The sequence below is a fragment of the Ostrinia furnacalis genome, unplaced genomic scaffold, assembly GCF_004193835.3.
Source record: "Ostrinia furnacalis isolate ACB-3 unplaced genomic scaffold, ASM419383v2 OfSCF7583, whole genome shotgun sequence".
NCBI classification, from domain to species: Eukaryota; Metazoa; Arthropoda; class Insecta; order Lepidoptera; family Crambidae; genus Ostrinia; species Ostrinia furnacalis.
The window spans coordinates 409084-430086 of NW_021137822.1; the positions used below are offsets into that span (position 1 = coordinate 409084).

The window sequence follows — 21003 nt, forward strand, 5'->3', positions numbered from 1 at the left end:
CATTTTGACATATTTCCCATACTGAAACTGTCAATGTGCCAGCTATACCATGAGTTATTCTCGGATAAAAGTTTGGTCGAATCGGGCTTTATTCTACTAATTATGTACATGCGCAGTCGCGCAAACTTAACCATACGTATTCGTTGTACCTTAGCTTGCTTGTTGACGGGCTCGATGAAGATGTTCATGCGCTCGATTTGGGCAGTCGCGTTGCCGAAGCCGCTGTTGGCTTGCAACAGTTGCGGCTGTAGGTTCTTTTCTGTGGACAGAATGACATGCGATCGGTTATACACGGTTTTATACCCCTTGGTTATATAGAGGTGAAAACTATAGGCTTTGACCAACTACACTGTATCTATGCAATTTATATATTTGTAAGCTGTTTGTTTTCTGAATAAAATAAAATAAAATAAAATAAAACAACTGTGGACTGCCATTTTTCCATATTAAAATTCACACGTATATTATGAATTTTTATTCATGCATGACGGTTTCTTCCACCAATGCTGAGAGGTGCGGAGACGAGAGATGTGCGGCGAAGCTGGCAGTCTATTTCCACCAATACGGAGCGGAGAAAAGTGGAGTGGTGCAGAAAGGAGAGGAGATGTGTGAGATGTGCGTAGCTGTGAGCTGCTCAAAAAACTTCTCTGCTCCTCTCCTTGCCGCTCTGCCTTGATGGAAACTAGGTGGAACTCTAGAGCAGGGTTCCCAATTTTTTTTTGCCAAGGAACCCTAATTAATTATACTTTTCCTAGCGGAACCCCCGTACTACTCCGCCCGCACGCCCTTCCCCTCCCTTGTGCGTAAACAAGTCGGTGCGAGCGAACAACGTCGGTCACGAAACGTGGGATAATATTTTTTACGGAACCCTTGCGGCCTTTCCACGGAACCCCAGGGTTCCGCGGACCACCTTTCGGGAACCGCTGCTCTAGAGCACTATTGCCTTAAATTGAAGAGCTTATTCGTGACCCTAGTAGGCTACCGTCAGTCGCAGGATCGACGGCTCTCGTGATCTGCTTATCGCTGTCTGTGGCTGCAAACTCCTCATTTTAATAAAAACTTACCAGCAATGTCAAACTTGATATGTCGCACATTTATCAGCCTTCGGTTTCTGAGTTAGAACCCAGTGAAACCAGGTCAGTGACGCCACCACTCCGAGTTTAGGAATATAGTTCGTATGCTGAAGGTATTAGAGTAGCTTTTGCATAACTAACCAGCAATATCAGACTTGATCTGTCTCGTCTCTGCCAGCGCAGCTAAGTCGATGACGTGCGCCACCACGCTTTTGGCTTTGTCGCGCACTGAAGCTAAGGTCTTGTCCGCGTCTCTTGCCAGCTCAGCTGCTCTTGTGATCTGCTTGTCACTATCTGCTGCTAGAAACCCCGCCTATAGTGAATAATAATAACTTACCAGCAATGTCGGACTTGATCTGTCTCGCCTCTGCCAGCGCGCTATCGGCCTTCGGTTGCTGGCTGAGTTCCAACCCAGTAGCTAAGTCGGTGACGTGCGCCACCACGCTTTTGGCCTTGTCGCTGCTGTCGCGCACTGAAGCTAAGGTCTTGTCCGCGTCTCTTGCCAGCTCAGCTGCTCTTGTGATCTGCTTGTCACTATCTGTTGCTGTAAACTCCGCCTATTATAGTGAATAATAATAACTTACCAGCAATGTCGGACTTGATCTGTCTCGCCTCTGCCAGCGCAGCTAAGTCGATGACGTGCGCCACCACGCTTTTGGCTTTGTCGCGCACTGACGCTAAGGTCTTGCCCGCATCTGTTGCCAGCTCGGCTGCTCTTGTGATCTGCTTGTCACTATCTGCTGTTGTAAACTCCGCCTATAGTGAATAATAACTTACCAGCAATGTCGGACTTGATCTGTCTCGCCTCTGCCAGCGCATCTAAGTCGATGACGTGCGCCACCACGCTTTTGGCTTTGTCGCTGCTGTCGCGCACTGAAGCTAAGGTCTTGTCCGCGTCTCTTGCCAGCTCAGCTGCTCTTGTGATCTGCTTGTCACTATCTGTTGCTGTAAACTCCGCCTATTATAGTGAATAATAATAACTTACCAGCAATGTCGGACTTGATCTGTCTCGCCTCTGCCAGCGCATCTAAGTCGATGACGTGCGCCACCACGCTTTGGCTTTGTCGCGCACTGAAGCTAAGGTCTTGTCCGCGTCTCTTGCCAGCTCAGCTGCTCTTGTGATCAGCTTGTCACTATCTGCTGTTGTAAACTCCGCCTATAGTGAATAATAACTTACCAGCAATGTCGGACTTGATCTGTCTCGCCTCTGCCAGCGCGCCATCGGCCTTCGGTTGCTGGCTGAGTTCCAAGCCAGTAGCTAAGTCGGTGACGTGCGCCACCACGCTTTTGGCCTTGTCGCTGCTGTCGCGCACTGAAGCTAAGGTCTTGTCCGCGTCTCTTGCCAGCTCAGCTGCTCTTGTGATCTGCTTGTCGCTGTCCGTTGCCGCGAACTCCGCCTATAATTTATGTGAGTAAATAAACAACTTAGAATGTTAAGTCCATCATGTTTTCACAAGTGAAGAGAAATGATTCAGGGGTCAGTAGTGGAAAATATGCACTAAGGAAGGGGTAGTGATAATTCACTGAGACAGTGATCCGCGCACTGCACCTGACGTGAAATTAAACAAATGCATGCCAAAACGAGTCTATCTATATTAAAGCGAAAGGTCACTGACTGACACACTCACTCATCACGAAATCTCAGAAACTACAAGTGCTACGAGTCTCAAATTTTGCATGGGAGTTTCTTTTAGAACGTAAGGTGCTCACTAAGATCGAATTTTACGAAAATGCACCCCTAAGAGGGTAAAACGGGATACACGCGTACGGATTCGGCCACTAGTCTGCTTATAATAAACATAATATTATCTGAAATAAACATATTATTATAAGACCCGCCCCGACACTGTGGTAGGAGTAGTGGGGTAACTCGATGACATTCTGTGCACGTTTTACTAGCGCCATCTTGCGCCGTCTCTTTCACCATCATTATTTTACTTGTATTAGACTATTTGACATCATTCTCCTAATAATACGAATAAAAATACAATTATTTTATTTAAACAAACACATCGTTTAGACATATACATTTAAATACAATTAAAAAGAATAGTGTCAACATTATTAAGTAAACATTAAACTGCTTTGTCTGCTGCATATAGATGTCCTACACTGAACCGTCCTGTGACACTGACAGGGGGGCGCTACTGTAAATACTAGATTGTTGGTTCCGATTTTTGCCACGTTGGAAAATACTGAAATGCCATTTTCAGGAGGGCGCTGCTATCAATGCTGAGTTACTATTTCCGATTTTTGCCATTTGACGTTTTAAGATCGCTCAACTATACGTCAATTGATTGGTGGTGTCAAATAGTCTATTATTATTTTAGTATTGTACTTTCGGTCGTCAAGTTTTTATTTTGTATGTAAGCTGTATTTTACCTATAAAGACACATCTTTTGGTCTTGTCATCATTGCATTTTAATTGCATGCATTACTTGTTTGTGTAAAGATGTGTTGTTGGTAGATCTTTGTCAATAAATACTACTATCCCATCAAAAACAATACTTGTCAAAAAAACCAAGTCTCGCAACTCAGTTGTTCTACGGTAAAAAGTTGTGAGATCCATGTAATACCAAGTCCAGGCCAGGAAATCTTTAACGTTTTACATAAATATATTGACTTGGCCATCGCACTAAATAATTTAATTTACACGTGTTTTCATGCGATGGCCAAGTCAATATATTTATGTAAAACGTTAAAGATTTCCTGGCCTGGACTTGGTATTACATGGATCTCACAACTTTTTACCGTAGAACAACTGAGTTGCGAGACTTGGTTTTTTTGACAAGTATTGTTTTTGATGGGATCTTATTTCTTTTTGTATTTTGTAGACAGCAGTTATGTATCTAGAAAACTGGACCGAAATTGAAAAATTTTACTCGACTTGGCGGTTGCACTACCGTGCCCCCAAATATTTTAGTTTTTCCTTGATTCATACACCAAACACTACTTATATTCCAAATTTGAAGCTTCTAGGTCTGCTAGAAGTGCCTTAGAGTTTTGATGATCGGTGAGTCAGTGAGTGAGTCAGTGAGTCAGTGAGTCAGTCAGTGAGTGACAAAATTAAGTAACTTTGACCCGTTATAATTCTTAAACTACTGGTTCAAATTGAATGAAATTTTAAATATACCGTGTCTTTACAATGCCTGCATATCTAATGAAAATTCAGCCTTCTAGTTTTATCCACAACGAAGTTACAAGCGGTCGAAAATGGCCTGAATTGCTTCGAGAAAAGGATGGTACGGCCGTGCCGCTTTTTTGCTCGACTTGGTGGGGGCACTGCCGTGCCCCCAGATTATAAATGCTAAAGTTTGTATGGATGTCTGGATATCAACATGATTTTTACTCTTTCACGCAAAAACTACTGAACGGATTTCGACGAAACTTTACAGTATTATTGCTTATAACCCAGAATAACATATAGGCTATAAATTTATGACGATATGTGTTCAATAAATAAGTAAGACGTGAGAAATATTTACAAAAAAGCGCCATCAATCAACATTGCTTTTGACGTTCGTAAATATCAATGCGGACGACGAAGCCGTGCAACGCCATCTATCAAGCGCTGTTCAAACTATTGCTTTTGACGTTCGTAAATAATATTGAATTTTTATGAGTTAAAGAAAAGAAATTTTATGTATTTGAATCACAGTGTACCATTGGTTAAAACGGGGTAAAACGGGGTCCACGCGTACAAAGTCGCGGGCGGCCGCTAGAAAATAAATAAATAAATAAATTAGTGACTTACTGAACGCAGTAGGTTCTTGGCGCCGCTCTCGAGCGCCTTGAAGGCGGCGGTGACGTCATCCAGGTCAACTTCCGTCAGCTCCGCCACTCGAGGTCGCAACAACTGCGTCTGATTCGCGATGTAGTTCAGCCGCTGGGTCGTAAAGAACGAATCCGCTTTGTCCTGGACAATATAAGTTTGTTGAAAATCAAAATGTAAAGATCTCAAAATCAAAAGAACAATGAAACATTTTCTATGAACTCCGTCCCCAGAACTGTAGCACTTTAATACATTTTCATATATGTATTTTATTATATGACAGCTCAAGTCTGATATGTCTCAGAAAAAAGTTATGACAAAAAATAAAAAATCATAATCAACCCTAAAAAAATACACATTGAATCACTTTTGACCAATTTAAAATGTTATCACGACAGCTCGACTCCGGGACAAATCGATTCCTGTGACAACTCAACCCCTGCGACAACTCGATTTTTTTAACGCTCAGCACTTTTCACTTACTTCAATTGGTTTCACGACTGCAGTGGACTCTACAACAGCTTAACCCTAAGACAACTCGAACCCTGCGACAGTTCTGGGGACGCTTTGTCTCATTGTTCTTTTCTTTTTTGAATTGAAACTTACAAATCACAAATCTTAAGGGGCCTTCACATGTCTCATTTTTGAGCCTACCGGTGCTTCCCGAAAAACATACAGTGCTTAGAAGAAGCTCCGCAACAAAGTCAGTCACCACTAAGTTGCCAGTCATTATTTAAAAAATCAAAATAAAGTAAGGGTAGCCGAATTCAAGTATATCAAATGTGCAGACTGAACTGACCACGCATCCAAATATGTGCAGACTGAACTGTCCACGCATCCTTGTCATTAATATAGTCTTGAACCTTGTAACCCTTTGGATATAAGGGTTGACATTCGACAAGGTTGTGTGGTATCTTGTTAAATATAGTAATACACTTCCCCAAGAATGAACTACCTATCTTATGCAACCCTGTTGCTGCGATGCTCGTAACTCGAAGCGGCGTGTTGATATTGCGAAGTAAAATGCTTTTTTAGGTAATTGCGTGTATTCTCAGTTACCAATAAATTCAAGCGTTAGGTCGTTACATATTTAAAAGCAAACAGTTAAGAATGATTTGACAAAACGTGTATTTTAAATTGGCGGGGCGGCTCAGTGGCGCCACCTCAATCTAGTATGTAATAAATTGTCTGTGCTATTAATGCCATGGTTATAACACCGACACGAAATAGCGTTACCGTTAACTACTTCGTTCGTTTTAGCCAAATGACGTCCACTGCTGGACAAAGGCCTCCTAAAAGGTTTTCGACAATGAACGGTCATGCGCTGCCCGCGGCTCTTTCCGCGACCTTCACCAGATCGTCGGTCCACCTAGTAGGAGGCCTGCCCACGACGTCTTTAAGCCCGTGGTCGCCACTCGAGAACTTTTATGCCCCAACGGCCATCGTCTCTACGAGCTATGTGCCCCGCCCACTGCCACTTGATTTTAGCAATTCTGCGAGCTATGTCGGTCATTACTAGACAAACCCAAAAGGTAAAATTTGCGGTGTTTTCTAAAGCTTATCTTATGGTACCTTGAAGTCCTGTGTTTCGTTGGCGAGGCGGCGCGAGAGGTCCTCGACGGTGAATATGAGCGCGTCCGTGCACTCGTCGCACTCCAGGCAGCCCTCGTGTGGGAGCAGCACCCATCTATTTATTTATTTATTGATGTATATCAACAACATACAAAGTAATCACATGAAAATCTTACTATAGAAGTTTAGTGTGTATGTATGCCAATAACAGGTACACACAGCTTTGGCTAATACACCGTGTTACTTTGCATTCTTGCCATATTCACAGAGATAAAAGTAGGGTACAATACCTATTATTTAAGATAAACAAGAGACTCCCATAAAGAAAGTACACTAAGATTTTAGTAAATTTGGTTTTTCAGTACAAATTGGAATAAACCCATTTTGTCTCGCACGTTCTACAGGTGCAAGTGGAATAAACCTAGTGGGCGTGGCCTAGTTCTTAATTTTATGGCTCTGGGTACCAGCCTTTTTATCCAGTCATAATACTTAATTATTTTAAAATACTCTTCAGTTGATTTCAGATTTTCCTTTCTACTTTACGGGCATAGGACCATCAAAAATACGTAATAATTATTAGGGTTTTAATTAATTTTAACATTGTACCCTATTTTTACAAATTAATAAATTAAGTATGAAATGAAATCACCTTATTCACAATTAATTATTTATTCATAAGTTCCTACTTACAAAGTTTACGTACTGCGAAGCAAGTGTTCAAAGTGTCCTCCTTTCTGATGAAGGCACAGTCTAGCACGGCGAAGCGTAGGTTTTTCGCTTTAGTTTTCGCAACACATAAACGTTTTGTCTCACAGTTTCACTAAAACAATCCTTTCATGTAATAATGTAGCGTTTACACTGTTTATCTCTTCTGCGCATACCAGTCGTTTCAAGTCACTCCAAAAATCCATTGGTGTCAGGTCCGAGGATCGTGGTGGCCAAGCTACTGGACCACTCGTCCAATCCACTGTTCACCAAACGTAATTATTCGCGCACTTGACGTCCTTATTGTGGGGGAGCACCATCTTGCTGGTAGTAGAGCATTTGGTGTAACGCTAAGGGTACGTCATCAAGCATTTCGTCTAAGACGTCTTGCAGACACTCCAAGCACCATTTTGATTAAATTATTCTTTGTTTGAATACACTTCAGACATTTTTGTATTATTTATAACGTGATTTGTGATTGATGAATTTCTCAGTTTTTTACAAGTGTCAAAAAGACATTTTAAAGACAATAGATTGCAATAGATATTTAAAAATACAATAAAAAGTAAAAAAGTCTTCATCGCCATCGCCAACAAGTGATGTGCATGCGTTACGATAATTAGTGATGTGTTTAACAGATTGTCGATAAAATAAAATACTCAAGATTAAAAAAAAAAAATTTCGGGCATTATTTTTTTACGGATTTGTGTTCAGTATCAGTAATATAGTAACCTCTGTAAATATGGCAAGAATGCAAAGTAACACCCTGTATACTTAGTTTATCATCATCAATACACTTAGTTAACCCACCTGGAACCATTACACGACTCTAGTTAACCCAGTCATAGATAAAAATATTTTTCAATATGTACGAAATCAGTAATCAGTCAATTAGTCTGAATAGTAAAATGGTGGTGTGCCACGGTATTACATAGAAACAGAAAACCTTATAAAATAAACACACACACACACACACACACTTTCAAATTCACACACTTGTGGCCTAGCACACACAGAAGAGCATAAAGTTATCGCACAGAAATCAAAATATTTTCATTAATTTCAAATGTGTATTCTTGCCGTAAGCAATAAACTCTAACCCATATAGAATCCATACCGGGAGTGGAGACACAGGCAATCTTTTCCTACATTAGACTCCAGTCTCCCACAATCTTAGTTGTAATCTAATAATAATCTAGTTGTACCAATAATCTTGTGTCTCCTCGCGCGATTCCAACAGCAAGGGCGCCGGTGGAAGATTAGCTTCGAATTAAAATAATCTTCCTTTTCCATACACAAACCATAAATAGTTTAGTTTGTCAAATGTACCTACTTGTTACCGTGGTATCAATAAATAATGTAACTTTCAATCTGTTATACTTCAACCACACCAACGCGGTGCACCAGTTTAATGCCTGTTTTCACCATCAATCCCTATTTTTTAAGTCACCACTATGAAAACAAAATTCCTTTTATGTGTTACCATAGGGGTCACTTAAAAATTAGGGATTGACGGTGAATATAAGCATAAGGCTCACCTCTCCGGGCAGCGGTCGCACTTCTCGCCGATGACGCCGGGCAGACACTCGCACTGGCCCGTCGCGTTGCACATGAAGCCAACGGAATAGCCCGTGTTGCAGTTGCAGTCTGTTACAACACAATCAAAAAATATTTACAGCCCACAGAATCGCTGAAATCAAGTGGCAGTGGGCGGGGCAAATAGCTCGCAGAGGCAGAAAAGTTCTCGAGTGGCGACCACGAGCCGGAAGACGTAGTGTAGGCAAGCCTCCCACTAGGTGGACCGACGATCTAGTGAAGGTCGCGGGAGGTGCCTGGCTTGCGGGCGGTGAAGGACCGGTCTTTGTGGAAATCCTTGAGGGAGGCTTTTGCACAGCAGTGGACGCCATTCGGCTGAAAAACCGACGAACGACAACACAATCGTCAGTACAGGATATTAAAAACTGAGCCACTACTTTTAGCCATTTGTCTTAAAAGCTCAATAGACCCATTATTCCTGTACATAGTGTTAATTGTGAAGAATCTAAAACGTTAAAATAACGTTGTGGCCAATGAGCTGTTGTCATAGTGACATTGACGTAATGTCAATGTCACGCTAGAATCAAACGTTAGAATAGCGGGACGCGTGGAGACGACACCGTGCGCTTTTGTGCTAAGTGATGAATTGTATTTATATTAAGGCAATATAATGTGAAAGCGTTTTATTTATAAGAAAAGATCTACCGGCCTCTAATAATAGATACTCACGGTCACATCCATCCTTGGAATAGTTCCAGTAGCCCGCAGCGCACTGCTCGCAGTGGCGGCCCGTCACTCCCTTAGCGCATCTGGAATATTGTGGACGTTACGGATAAGTGTCTTATGGTACTGTATGACTTTCAACACTCTTGCTTTGCTAAGTATCCGGGTCCATACCAGACGATCCATTACGAAACGACCCCACGATTCGCGATCCACGAACGCAAGCGTAGACTACAGGGGGCGTAGTATGAGTTTACGTCAAACGCATTCGATATCGACTGCGTTAAAAAAAATTATGAAGATTTTAGTACATCGCCCGTAGCGGAAACTTTCAAGAACTAAAATTTTGCTTCATAATAGGGTCGTCTTCGTGGAAACTAAGACACCCCCGCAGACAACAGACTTTTTGTCGGCCGATTTTTTGGTTGGGCTGTTAACCAGTATGAACATGTATGGCCGTGCACATATAACATTTATTTCGTATCGGCCGATTCTTCATACAAAGTGGAAGCCAACCCAACTATTAGCCAACTAAAAGTCTTTAGTCTCCGGGGTAATTCAAATTCAATATACGTACACCACAATTTTTTTATCACCAAAAAAAATTCTGGGTAATGAGTTATTGATGCTGATCCTATTTATGCAAAAAAAAGTTAAAAAAAGTTACTCAAAATTTCATCCTAAAATTGGTAGTTTATGGACACACGCGTCGCTAGCACTATTTACGTAAGATAATGTAACACTTATTAGAACTCAACATGGTCTAAGTTAGCTAAGTATGTTTAATAACACTGGAAGCCTGGTCGAGGCGTGAGCGAGACAGACAGATCGGGGCAATATGCGAGCGCGTACGACTACTCTAACGAGCAGCGGAGTGACCCAGCTGTGACGCGTAAAATACGGACTAAAGAAAATGTTTTAAAAAAATTAACTTTATGAAATAACCTGTTAAAATTTTTTCGGTGATAAAAAAATTGTGGTGTATTAATTATTCACAGCAAAATATATATTGCGTTAACTAAATGTTTTTTTTTTTATGTGATAGGAGGCAAACGAGCAGACGGATCACCTGATGGTAAGTGATTATCGTCGCCCATAGACACCCGCAGACCCAGGGGCGTTACAGGTGCGTTGCCGGCCTTTAAGGTAAAGATACGCTCTCCTCTTGAAAGCTTGCAGGTCGTATCCGTCCGGAAACACCGCAGACGACAGTCCATTCCACAGTTTGGTTGTACGGGGCAGGAAGTTTAGAAGTTTGTATTGGTATCTAAATGAGCTGATAACGATGATACATACTTGCACTGTCCAGTAGTCAGATCGCACTGCGAGTCCGTGGCGGCCAACGCGCAGTCGCACGGCGCGCAGCCCTGCCCGGACTCGAGCCCGTAGTGGTCGGGCGCGCATCGGTCGCAGCGCGGACCCACCACGCCCTCGCGACACACGCAAGTACCGGTGGACGGGTCGCAGCGCTCCATGCCTTGCTTGTCGCACGAGCACGCTGACAAATAAATAAATATCTAAAGTAAATACTTTTTACTTTAAGGTCTATGATTTGTCTATGACTTTAAAGTTTATCAAATGAATGTCACAGTGAAAAGTAATTGTGGAAAATATGAAGATATTTTAAGAGATAATATAAACTTTAAATGTCGTTTCTTTTATTTTACAGGTTTGTGTTATAGCCAATGAATGAAGAATTTAGTTTATTTCAATGAGAAATGTATTAATCTTGAATAAATCTTTTATTTTACAGAGCAACACATGTGTTTATTTTAGTATTTTATCTCTGAGAAAGAGTACGTCATAAATATATTAATATCCTTGGACATTTTACACTACGCGCAGTCCCAAACTAAGCAGCGCTTGTACCATCGGCAACAGTGTTAACTATCCATTGCCTGTCATGTCGTCTCGTTCCATCGCAAAGAATCGCTATTTGATGAGAGCGAGAGCAAAAACGGAAATGGATAGTTAACAGTGTGGCCGTGTGTACTATGGGCACTAGACAACGTATATGTATAAACATACTTAAATACTTTTTTTTGTAAATACATACATCTTCTTCTTTTCGTGTCGACAACAAACCTATATTATACATATAGTAACACCCAGACCCATCACAGAAATCAAAAATTCATCATTTCAATTTCTGCCCGGCCGGGAATCGAACCCGGGACCTCTCGGCATAGTAGTCGTTCCGAACCACTATACCAAACGGCCGACATAAATAAAGATAAACAATTTCAATAAGCAATACTGGACACTCATCAAGACATTCAATGGAGAAGTTTCATGATGTTGAAAACAGTATATTTCTCTGGATGGGATTAAAATATAGACCAAAACTAAATAGAAGGTAAAGTTTTTTTTTAAATTAATCAAGAAATGGCTGAGAAATTAATTATTTACATTACCTACATAATTATTTTCGCGTGGAACTCAAATATAGGCGGTACCGTGACGTCACGTCACCTGTTCTAGTTTCAAAAACAATGCTTATAGATGACCCACGCTGAACTGTCCCACCAAACTCACTGACAGGGGGGCGCTACCATCGTTCAACTATATGGTTTCCAACATGGCAAAAATCGGAACCAGCGATCCGGTATTGACGGTGGCGCCCCACTGTCAATGTCATGCATAGGACAGTTCAGTATTTTGGAACTATATCACCCCTGGCGCGTTGTCGAGAATGACACTAATTATGTCAAAGTCTTCTTATTGTTTTTGTATATGGCCAGGTCTAGGATATTTTTAAAAAAGATTACAAAATAGAAAAAATCTTGAGTGACCCTGGCTGAAAAATTAAAAACTACTAGATTTTACAAAATTGGATCTGTCAACAACACTGCACCAGGAGGGGTGATTTACTATTTGTACTCGGAATGACTGCCGTGACTACACCGATCAAATGGCGCCAAATATTTGTTATGCGCAACTTTAGAGCCCTGTTACTTCTTTATTTGTTATATTTTCATGATCCTTTAACAATTATTATTAGTTTTACTTATATTTTCAAGTTTTATTAAAAGAAAAAAAAATAGGAAACTTCTCAAAACGTCACTCCAGCACTGAAGACCTATAACCTGGAAAGCAGGCGTATCCAGTGTCCAGCAGCGGCAAGTTTAATCAGTGTCAATAATATGCTGGAAACAACAATAGCTGTAGAGCATACCTGCGCAGTTCTTGCTGAGGATTATCATGTCTTTTCAAAAGGACAGCGCCCTCTGTCCTCGCTCAATGCCTTTGTAACGTAGATTAAATTAAAATGAAATTCATAAAATTCATTTATTTTTGCAAATAGGCTTTTAAAAAGCACTTTTACACGTCCCAATATTAACCCTTCCACTGCTTCGGGACAATAAATGGGCACAGTGCTGAGAAGAAGCAGCGCAAGAAACTCAGTCACTATTGTCAGCCTCCTTTTCAAGGGTTTACAGTCTTTAAAATATACAAATTATAGTCGATAAGTATTGATGCGAGCTAGGTAGTTAAACATTCCAAACATTTTTATCTTTTATATAATCATCAACTTTATTTCTTACAAAACTTGCGCACAAAAAGCAAAACTAGTATGAAAATCATCAAACTTCTAATGCTCGTAACTCAGTTCAGACTGAGTTTAGAGGTATACATGCCATAGTAAGTTTGGTTTATTACGCTATTTTGTAATAAAAAAACAAAGATTGGTCGATGGCCGCGCGAAAAAAAAAGACGCCACTTTCCATACAAAATCTGGCATTGCCATTTATGAATGGCAGTTTGTGGTAATTTATTGAAAAGTTTAATACATTTCCCCAGAGTCAGATTCCCAGTGACTGTTAAATGGTGATAAGACTTTTCTTTTCTGAGGGTACCTGTGCAGTTCTTGCTGAGAATGGCGTCTCCATAAAAGCCGGGTGCGCACAGGTTGCAGGCCGCGCCCGCCGTGTGGTTGACGCACTTGAGGCAGTCGCCCGTGATGCTGTCGCACGAGCTTGGATCGTTAGGGTTGATGTTGCCGGAACAGTTGCACGGCTTGCAGTAGTCACCTGCAACAATTATATGGTTAGAGCCAAAGCACACGATGCGTTGCGGCAATGCGACGTCGGATCGGTGTCGATGCGTCGTCTTAGGCCCGGTTTACACCAAGGAGGAGCAGAGAAATGTTTTGAACAATCAATGAGATGTCATTCAGATTGATTGAAATTGACAGAATTAAATCTGATTGGATAATCAAAACATTTTTGCGCTCCTCTTCGCCTTGGTGGAAACCGATCCTTATTTATATAGAAATATCTGTAGCATGTCACATGATACGATGCGGCGCCGCAGCAGAATTGCAACCACGGAGACGAGGTGGGAAGGGTGAATGCGTTTCGACGGCCGCGCGGCATCTACATAACAACGTTGCTATTGCTGATGTGTTCGCTGATACAGCGAAATTTTTGCAGTGCGGCGCCGCAAAGCATCGTGTGCTTTAGCTCTTAGAGCTCGGAAAAGATAAAACAAAACACGCGACTGCGTAAACTCAAAAGTAATTTTGATATACCCAAGTTCACTCGCTCTCATAATAATTGTTACAAAAGTGAATTATAGAAGTACACTTACCGGTGTTTTCAGGCACTCCATAGTAACCAGCGGCACAGTATTCGCAACGAGCTCCGCCGTATCCCGGCTTGCAGTCGCAAGAGATCAGGGACCCGTTGTCGCTCAGGTCACAGCCAATGGCAAAGCTGGAGAAGCAAGAAACATAATGTCAAACTATTTCGATGGTTGGATAGAAAAAGATAAACAGGCCGCTTCTATGTTAGGTGCCAAAAGGAAGTCTTATGTAAAAACATTCTACATTGTCCCGTAAGGTTTCAATTTAGACATTTCGTGTCGGACGTTTGCCACGCGCTGGATTCGACCAAACAAGAGTAAATATTAATCTCAGAATAAATCGTCAGTTTTGACATATTTCCCATACTGAAACTGTCAGTTATACCAGGATTCTCACATAAAAGTTTGGACGAATCACTAGAACTAAACTAAAATAAAAATATAATGTATTTATTTTAGGCCAGGGCCCATACAATTTCAACAATAAACTAAAAGGCATCTACAGCAGTGTTTTTCAACCTTTTTTATGACACGACCCCCCGTTCACTTTTTTTTTTTCATTAATTTTATATTGTTACTACAAAGATGTTGTAGAGGCCAAATGCTTGAATCCATACAATAGTTATGCATTTGCATAATTTGATTTCGGATAAATACAAAATTAAGTTACGTATTTTTACATCGGTATCTTTATAACTTTATTCAATTTTTATACTTAGGTTAGTTTTGACGACCTTTCGCGACATCTCTTTAGAGGCTTCGCGACCCACAGGTTGAAAAACACTGATCTACACGTTTGTTAGTCGTATACCTCGAAATCAAAAAATCCTTGTAGCTTTTCACCTATTTGCATTTTGCCGCGATAGCGTTTTTTGTTGTAGCGTGTAATATTGGTAGTATATTTTGTTACTAGCACATATTTTACAACAGTAGCAAATTTTGATGTAGCATGTATTATCAATAGCCTATTTATTAAGACGCATAATATTTTGGATAGATTTTTACAACAGTAGCAAATTAGGTAGGTAGGTAGGTATAGTGCTTAAAGGAAATATCGCGATATGTAGGTAATAACACATTACAAACAAATATCTATCAAGGTGAAAAGCGACTACAGTGAAGACAGGCAGGAAAGTAAATCTACTATGAATTTTTTAGACAATTGTAATTAGCGATCAAAAATTATACTACAAGAATAAAAATCTATTCAGCAATCTTGATATCGCGGCGAAATGCGAATAGGTGAAAAGCTACAAGGATTTTTGATTTCGAGGTATACGACTAACAAACGGATCTACAGGCCTTACTTGTTGGAGGAGGTAGGCATGGGGCAGGCACAGATGAGGCAGTCGCGCGGCGTGCCAACCGTGGCGTCGCCGTGGTACCCCGGGACGCACTGCTCGCAGTGGTCACCCATCGTGTGGTGGCCGCAGTCCTGCAAATAATCCCAACTAATATTATAAATGCGAAAGTAACTCTGTCTGTCTGTCTGTCTGTTACGCTTTCCCGCTTAAACCTCGCAACCGATTTTGATGAAATTTGGCATAGAGATAGTTTAAGTCCCGGGAAAGAACATAGGATAGTTTTTATCCCGGTTTTTGAAACAGGGACGCGCGCGATAAAGTTTTTCTGTGACAGACAAAATTCCACGCGGGCGAAGCCGCGGGCGGAAAGCTAGTAATAAATAAATAATAAATATCCTTGGACATTTTAAATAAATAAATAAATAAACCTTTATTGTCACCATAACAAAAAAAAAATACAACTTTAACACAGCTTAACAATTAAAAATAAGGTGACAAGGGCATCCGGCTCAGCGTAAGCTGTACGGCACTAGGTCCATGCAGCGCTGGTTTTCAGCCGGTGCCAGTCTCCTGCACAGTAATACAGCGTACATAGGTAGGTGCAGGTTTACACTGCACTTCTAGTCCCAAACTAAGCAAAGCTTGTACTATGAGTACTAGACAACGGATATAAACATACTTAAATACTTTTTTTTGTAAATACATACATATTATACATAGAAAACACCCAGTCCAATACAAACAAATATGTTCATGCAAACAAATGTTTGTACTGTGCGGGAATCGAAACCGCAACCTCCGGAATAGTAGTCCGTTTCGAACCACTACTACAAACGGCCGACAAGAATATATTGCATATTGCAGGGGTGGCCAACTTGATTAAACATTAAGATCTACTGTTTACTAACGAAACCCTGAGCGATCTACCACTTACATACTTCTTGAAATCATAAATTAAACAGCGTAGTTTAGTACACAATCATGTAGTGTTGTTTTTTTGTCTTGCCACGATCGACTGGACTAATAATCGCGATCGACCGGTTGGCCACCCCTGGCCATATTGTAATGATTTTCTATGTGAATGGAACGGAAACAGCTTGCACATTTTACGGATCTATCACCCGTATTCACAAAAAATACTTATGAGGTCTCACAGTGCGCGTGGACGCACAGGGTGACACACGAACCAATCACAGAGCTCTATTCAACGCTGTGCGTGCGATTTGCTGCTTCACTTAAGCAAGAATCGTTTGTGAATACGGGTGTCAGACTTTTTCCAATCAGGGTAGAGACTAGATAGGTAGCATCATCTCTCGCTCTAGTTTGAGATGCGTGTATACGTGTGTGTTATGGCAAAGGAACCCAAAATATTTCATCATCATTATTTACAACGACATAGAACAGAGGCCTCCCCCAATGATTTCCAGATTGACCGGTTGGTCAATGAGGTGGTCTTTATGAGGTGGTCTCTCCACCTTGTGGGTGGGTGGACGTCCTATGCTGCGCTTTCCGGTACGTGGCCTCTACTCCAGAGGGGTGCAATTGTGTAAAGCAGTCATACGATACTCCCGATTCTCCCGAATGAGTACTCATTTGATAGTTCAAAACGTATGATAAAATTTGTTTAACAAGGCGTTTGACAGAATATAACGTACTATCGGGGACTCTTCCGCCTGACCACTTTGTAGAAATTTTAGCGTAAGCGCATCGCTCCGGTCACGTGCTCACCCCGTCTCTAATTGGTCACGCATTTTACTATATTTTTACTACGACCAATAAGAGACAATCAGGGCTTAGGTTGCAATACGAAATACCATTGTGCACTTTATTGTCATAGGGTTAAGGTTTAAAACGAAATGTTTCTTTTTCTTCAATCTTTCTTAGTTTTAGGCTGAGTTGCACCATCTAACTTTGACCGTAACTATAACGGTAACCGGTGCTTTTTGTATGGAGTTTGACAGAATTTTGACGTTTGTTAAAGTCAAAGTAAGATGGTGCAACTGAGCCTTAGAATTTTAATAATAGAATTTGGTTACAAACAAATAGATATGTATTTTTTTTAATATTGTGTTTTTATACGAGGTCTGTCTGCTTTTTTCTTTGGCGATCTGTCGACATATTCTCTCCTTTGTTTTTTTGTGAAGTTTCGTGATCAATAACCGATTGATTTGTGTTGACCCGTGCTAGTAATTGGACTGTTTGATTGCCTTTTTATTGACCTCCGCTCGATTACTGAACCATGCCTCTCAAAATAATTCTTATATTTACTTACAAACTTATCTATACATTGTTAACTGTTTAAGTGTTATTTAGTTTGAAGTTTAATTGTTATAGATTTAAGACCTTGTGTAAAGACACTTAATGTGCAATAAAAAATTGAATTTGAAATAAAACTAACTTAATATTATAATATTTACGATAACCAATTACCTGGATCATTGCTACCTAGTGCAATATTTATATTAAATTTTAATAACGTAGATAAGTGTTTCTTTAAAACGGAAAACAAAATATGCATTAAAAATAAATAGAAACCTATTATAAGTTTTTATTAACATTCAAGGATTTAAGAAAGTTATAGCCAGATCTTACAATAATTGTTTTTAAGCCACAAATATTCCTTAACTCTTTACTAATTAATTCAATAACATATTGTTTTAAATTATTAGTTCCGAATAAATTAAATACCTATTAAATAAGTAAAATTCGAAAGTAATTGTATGATTTTGTATTTCTCGCCCTAACTAGCTAAACTAATATCATGAGATTTACACTCATAATATCAACAATAATTGTAGAAAGGGCTACTTTTTTCTCGGGAAATTGCATAGTTACCTCGGAATGTGCGATAGCAATTTTGTGACCCGAGCGGGCAATCGCTAGTTCAAATTTTACACGAAGCCTCATATAATATTTTGTAGCGATTCTTAATTGGGTTTCAAATTGACTAAAATGCGACGTTGCCAAACGAGCGCTACGGATGCGGGTAATAAGCAATACTCAATCCTAAGTGCTTTACATAGAGCTTGGTTTGCTAGGGCAAACATCTACAGTGGTGCGCCGACGCTGCTTAGACTCGAAATATGAATGAACGGGGGCGGAGCAAAATCGAGCGTGTGTGTGCAAACAATTTAGGCCCTTAAGGTGTCAAGGCGTTCGAGTCCCCGATAGTACGTTTCGAACTGTGAAATGAATACGATTGCTTTACACAATTGCACCTCTGAATGCTCCAAAATATTCACGTCGAGAGATTATAATTTCAGAGCTGTGGATTACATAAAAAGCTACGACAAGATAATGCTTTAGTGGCATCCTTCTGGTGAGCACACTATTGCTGGCGATGCTTGGTTTTTCTTCTGTTTATGTACTCACCAGCTAGTGGCCCGCGGTGCACTGCTCGCTCGCACGAAAGCCCACGGTAGGCCTTAGGCCAGTGGTTCTTAACCTTTATGTCACGAGGGACCATTTTACAAAATTTCTGTCTTGTCAGGGACCACAATTTTTCAAAATCCTATGAAAGGGGAGGTTGATTTCTCGCCCATTGTACGCCGTTTGCGTAAATCGACTCATCACGGCACGTCACATGTTTATAACGATGTCTTCGTGGACCACTTGGAATGCCTCCAGGGACCACCGGTTAAGAACCACTGCCTTAGACACTGGCACTCTTCGCCTCCTCCGCTAGTCTAATGCACCCACCAGACACACGCCGGTGTTGACGTCACACTGCGGCGAGTGGCCGTTGCACTGGCACGGCACGCACAGCCCCGCGTGCGGGCCCGAGCTGAGCCGGTAGTAGCCCGCGGCGCACTGCTCGCACGACAGCCCGCGGTAGGCCTTAGGACACTGGCACTCCTCGACGGAGGCCGCTCGCTTCATGCCCTCCGCGTAGTCTTCCACGCCGATGTCTAATGCAGCTGATGTCAGTCTGGGAACGTTAGAATCTCTTTTAAATACAAGCTATTTGTATAAGTTTGTAAACTATCGCGTTCCTTTCAACTAAAATAGGGTCTTAACGCGATGTTTATTTACGAGTTACATTATGTACTCACGGCTTGACGTTTCGGCTGCGATGCTGCAGCCGTGGTCACAAGCAGACTGGCGGCTCGCGGCGTTTCGGGCGTCGGCGGGCTTGAAAGTTTCAACTACCCTCATATTGTCATTTGTTATCATCATCGCATGTCATGTCATCGCAGCCAAAACATCAAGCCGCAAAATGTAACTCATTAATAAACATCGCGTTAAGACCCGTGTCTTACTATTTTATTTAAGTTATTATTTGTACATCATTACTATCTCCGCAAACTGGAAAGACAACCTTATAAGGTTGCAGGAAGGCGTTGGATGCTGACCAACTCCCACTGGCCAGTCTGAAAGTCATTGAAGATGGCCTATGTTCAGCAGTGGACGTCCTGTGGTTAAAATGAAGATAATAATAACTTGTGGTTTGTCCAAAAAAATAAGTTGATGATACTAGAAGCTGACTGAATTTCAGCCTCTCTGCTTGTTCTGACTCCCATAGCTTACATACTATAGTATGGTCCGGGAGCACGTAGAATTTTGTCACGCGTAATTATATTGCTGTCGCGACTGTGCGACGGGCGCCCGCAGCGAGTGTGCGAGCGCGACAGCAACATAATTACGCGCGAGCGATAAGGATGGGTAGCTTGGGGTCATTGGACGAAATTCTACGTGCTCACGGACCAGACTATAATAGTGTTTGGAGTAGTTCTGACCTGGCGGACGACGAGTCCTCCCAGTAGGAGGCGCGCCATCTGCTCGCGCGAACTCCTCCTCCGTCAGCTTCACTGCTCGCTCTCACTCCTGTAGCTTACATACGATAGTGTTGGGACTGGTTCTGACCTGGCGGACGACGAGTCCTCCCAGTAGGAGGCGCGCCATCTGCTTGCGTGAACTCCTCCTCCGTCAGCTTCACTGCTCGCTCTCACTCCTGTAGCTTACATACGATAGTGTTGGGACTGGTTCTGACCTGGCGGACGACGAGTCCTCCCAGTAGGAGGCGCGCCATCTGCTTGCGTGAACTCCTCCTCCGTCAGCTTCACTGCTCGCTCTCACTCCTGTAGCTTACATACGATAGTGTTGGAACTGGTTCTGACCTGGCGGACGACGAGTCCTCCCAGTAGGAGGCGCGCACGTAGACGCTGGTGACGTTGACGAGCGCCGCCATGAACTGCTCTCGAGTGAGCGGCGCGCCGTCTGCTCGCGTGAACTCCTCTTCCGTCAGCTTCACTGCTCGCTCTCACTCCTGTAGCTTACATACGATAGTGTTGGAACTGGTTCTGACCTGGCGGACGACGAGTCCTCCCAGTAGGAGGCGCGCACGTAGACGCTGGTGACGTTGACGAGCGCCGCCATGAACTGCTCTCGAGTGAGCGGCGCGCCGTCTGCTCGCGTGAACTCCTCTTCCGTCAGCTTCACTGCTCGCTCTCACTCCTGTAGCTTACATACGATAGTGTTGGAACTGGTTCTGACCTGGCGGACGACGAGTCCTCCCAGTAGGAGGCGCGCACGTAGACGCTGGTGACGTTGACGAGCGCCGCCATGAACTGCTCTCGAGTGAGCGGCGCGCCGTCTGCTCGCGTGAACTCCTCTTCCGTCAGCTTCACTGCTCGCTCTCACTCCTGTAGCTTACATACGATAGTGTTGGAACTGGTTCTGACCTGGCGGACGACGAGTCCTCCCAGTAGGAGGCGCGCACGTAGACGCTGGTGAC

At 42.1% G+C, this 21003-nt stretch overlaps 1 protein-coding gene across 1 annotated transcript in view; it reads right to left on the reverse strand.

Moving 5' to 3' along the window:
* LanA (laminin subunit alpha) overlaps positions 1-21003 on the reverse strand; it is a 47951-nt gene that overhangs the window by 8839 nt on the left and 18109 nt on the right. The window contains exons 16-26 of the mRNA XM_028321855.1: positions 18969-19197; positions 15273-15400; positions 13972-14096; positions 13239-13412; positions 10678-10879; positions 9388-9467; positions 8661-8769; positions 6418-6532; positions 4828-4989; positions 2251-2470; positions 150-259 (exon numbers count right to left, since the gene is read on the reverse strand). Coding sequence (XP_028177656.1) covers positions 150-259; positions 2251-2470; positions 4828-4989; positions 6418-6532; positions 8661-8769; positions 9388-9467; positions 10678-10879; positions 13239-13412; positions 13972-14096; positions 15273-15400; positions 18969-19197 — 1654 coding nt within the window. The remainder of the gene's footprint in view (positions 1-149; positions 260-2250; positions 2471-4827; positions 4990-6417; positions 6533-8660; positions 8770-9387; positions 9468-10677; positions 10880-13238; positions 13413-13971; positions 14097-15272; positions 15401-18968; positions 19198-21003) is intronic.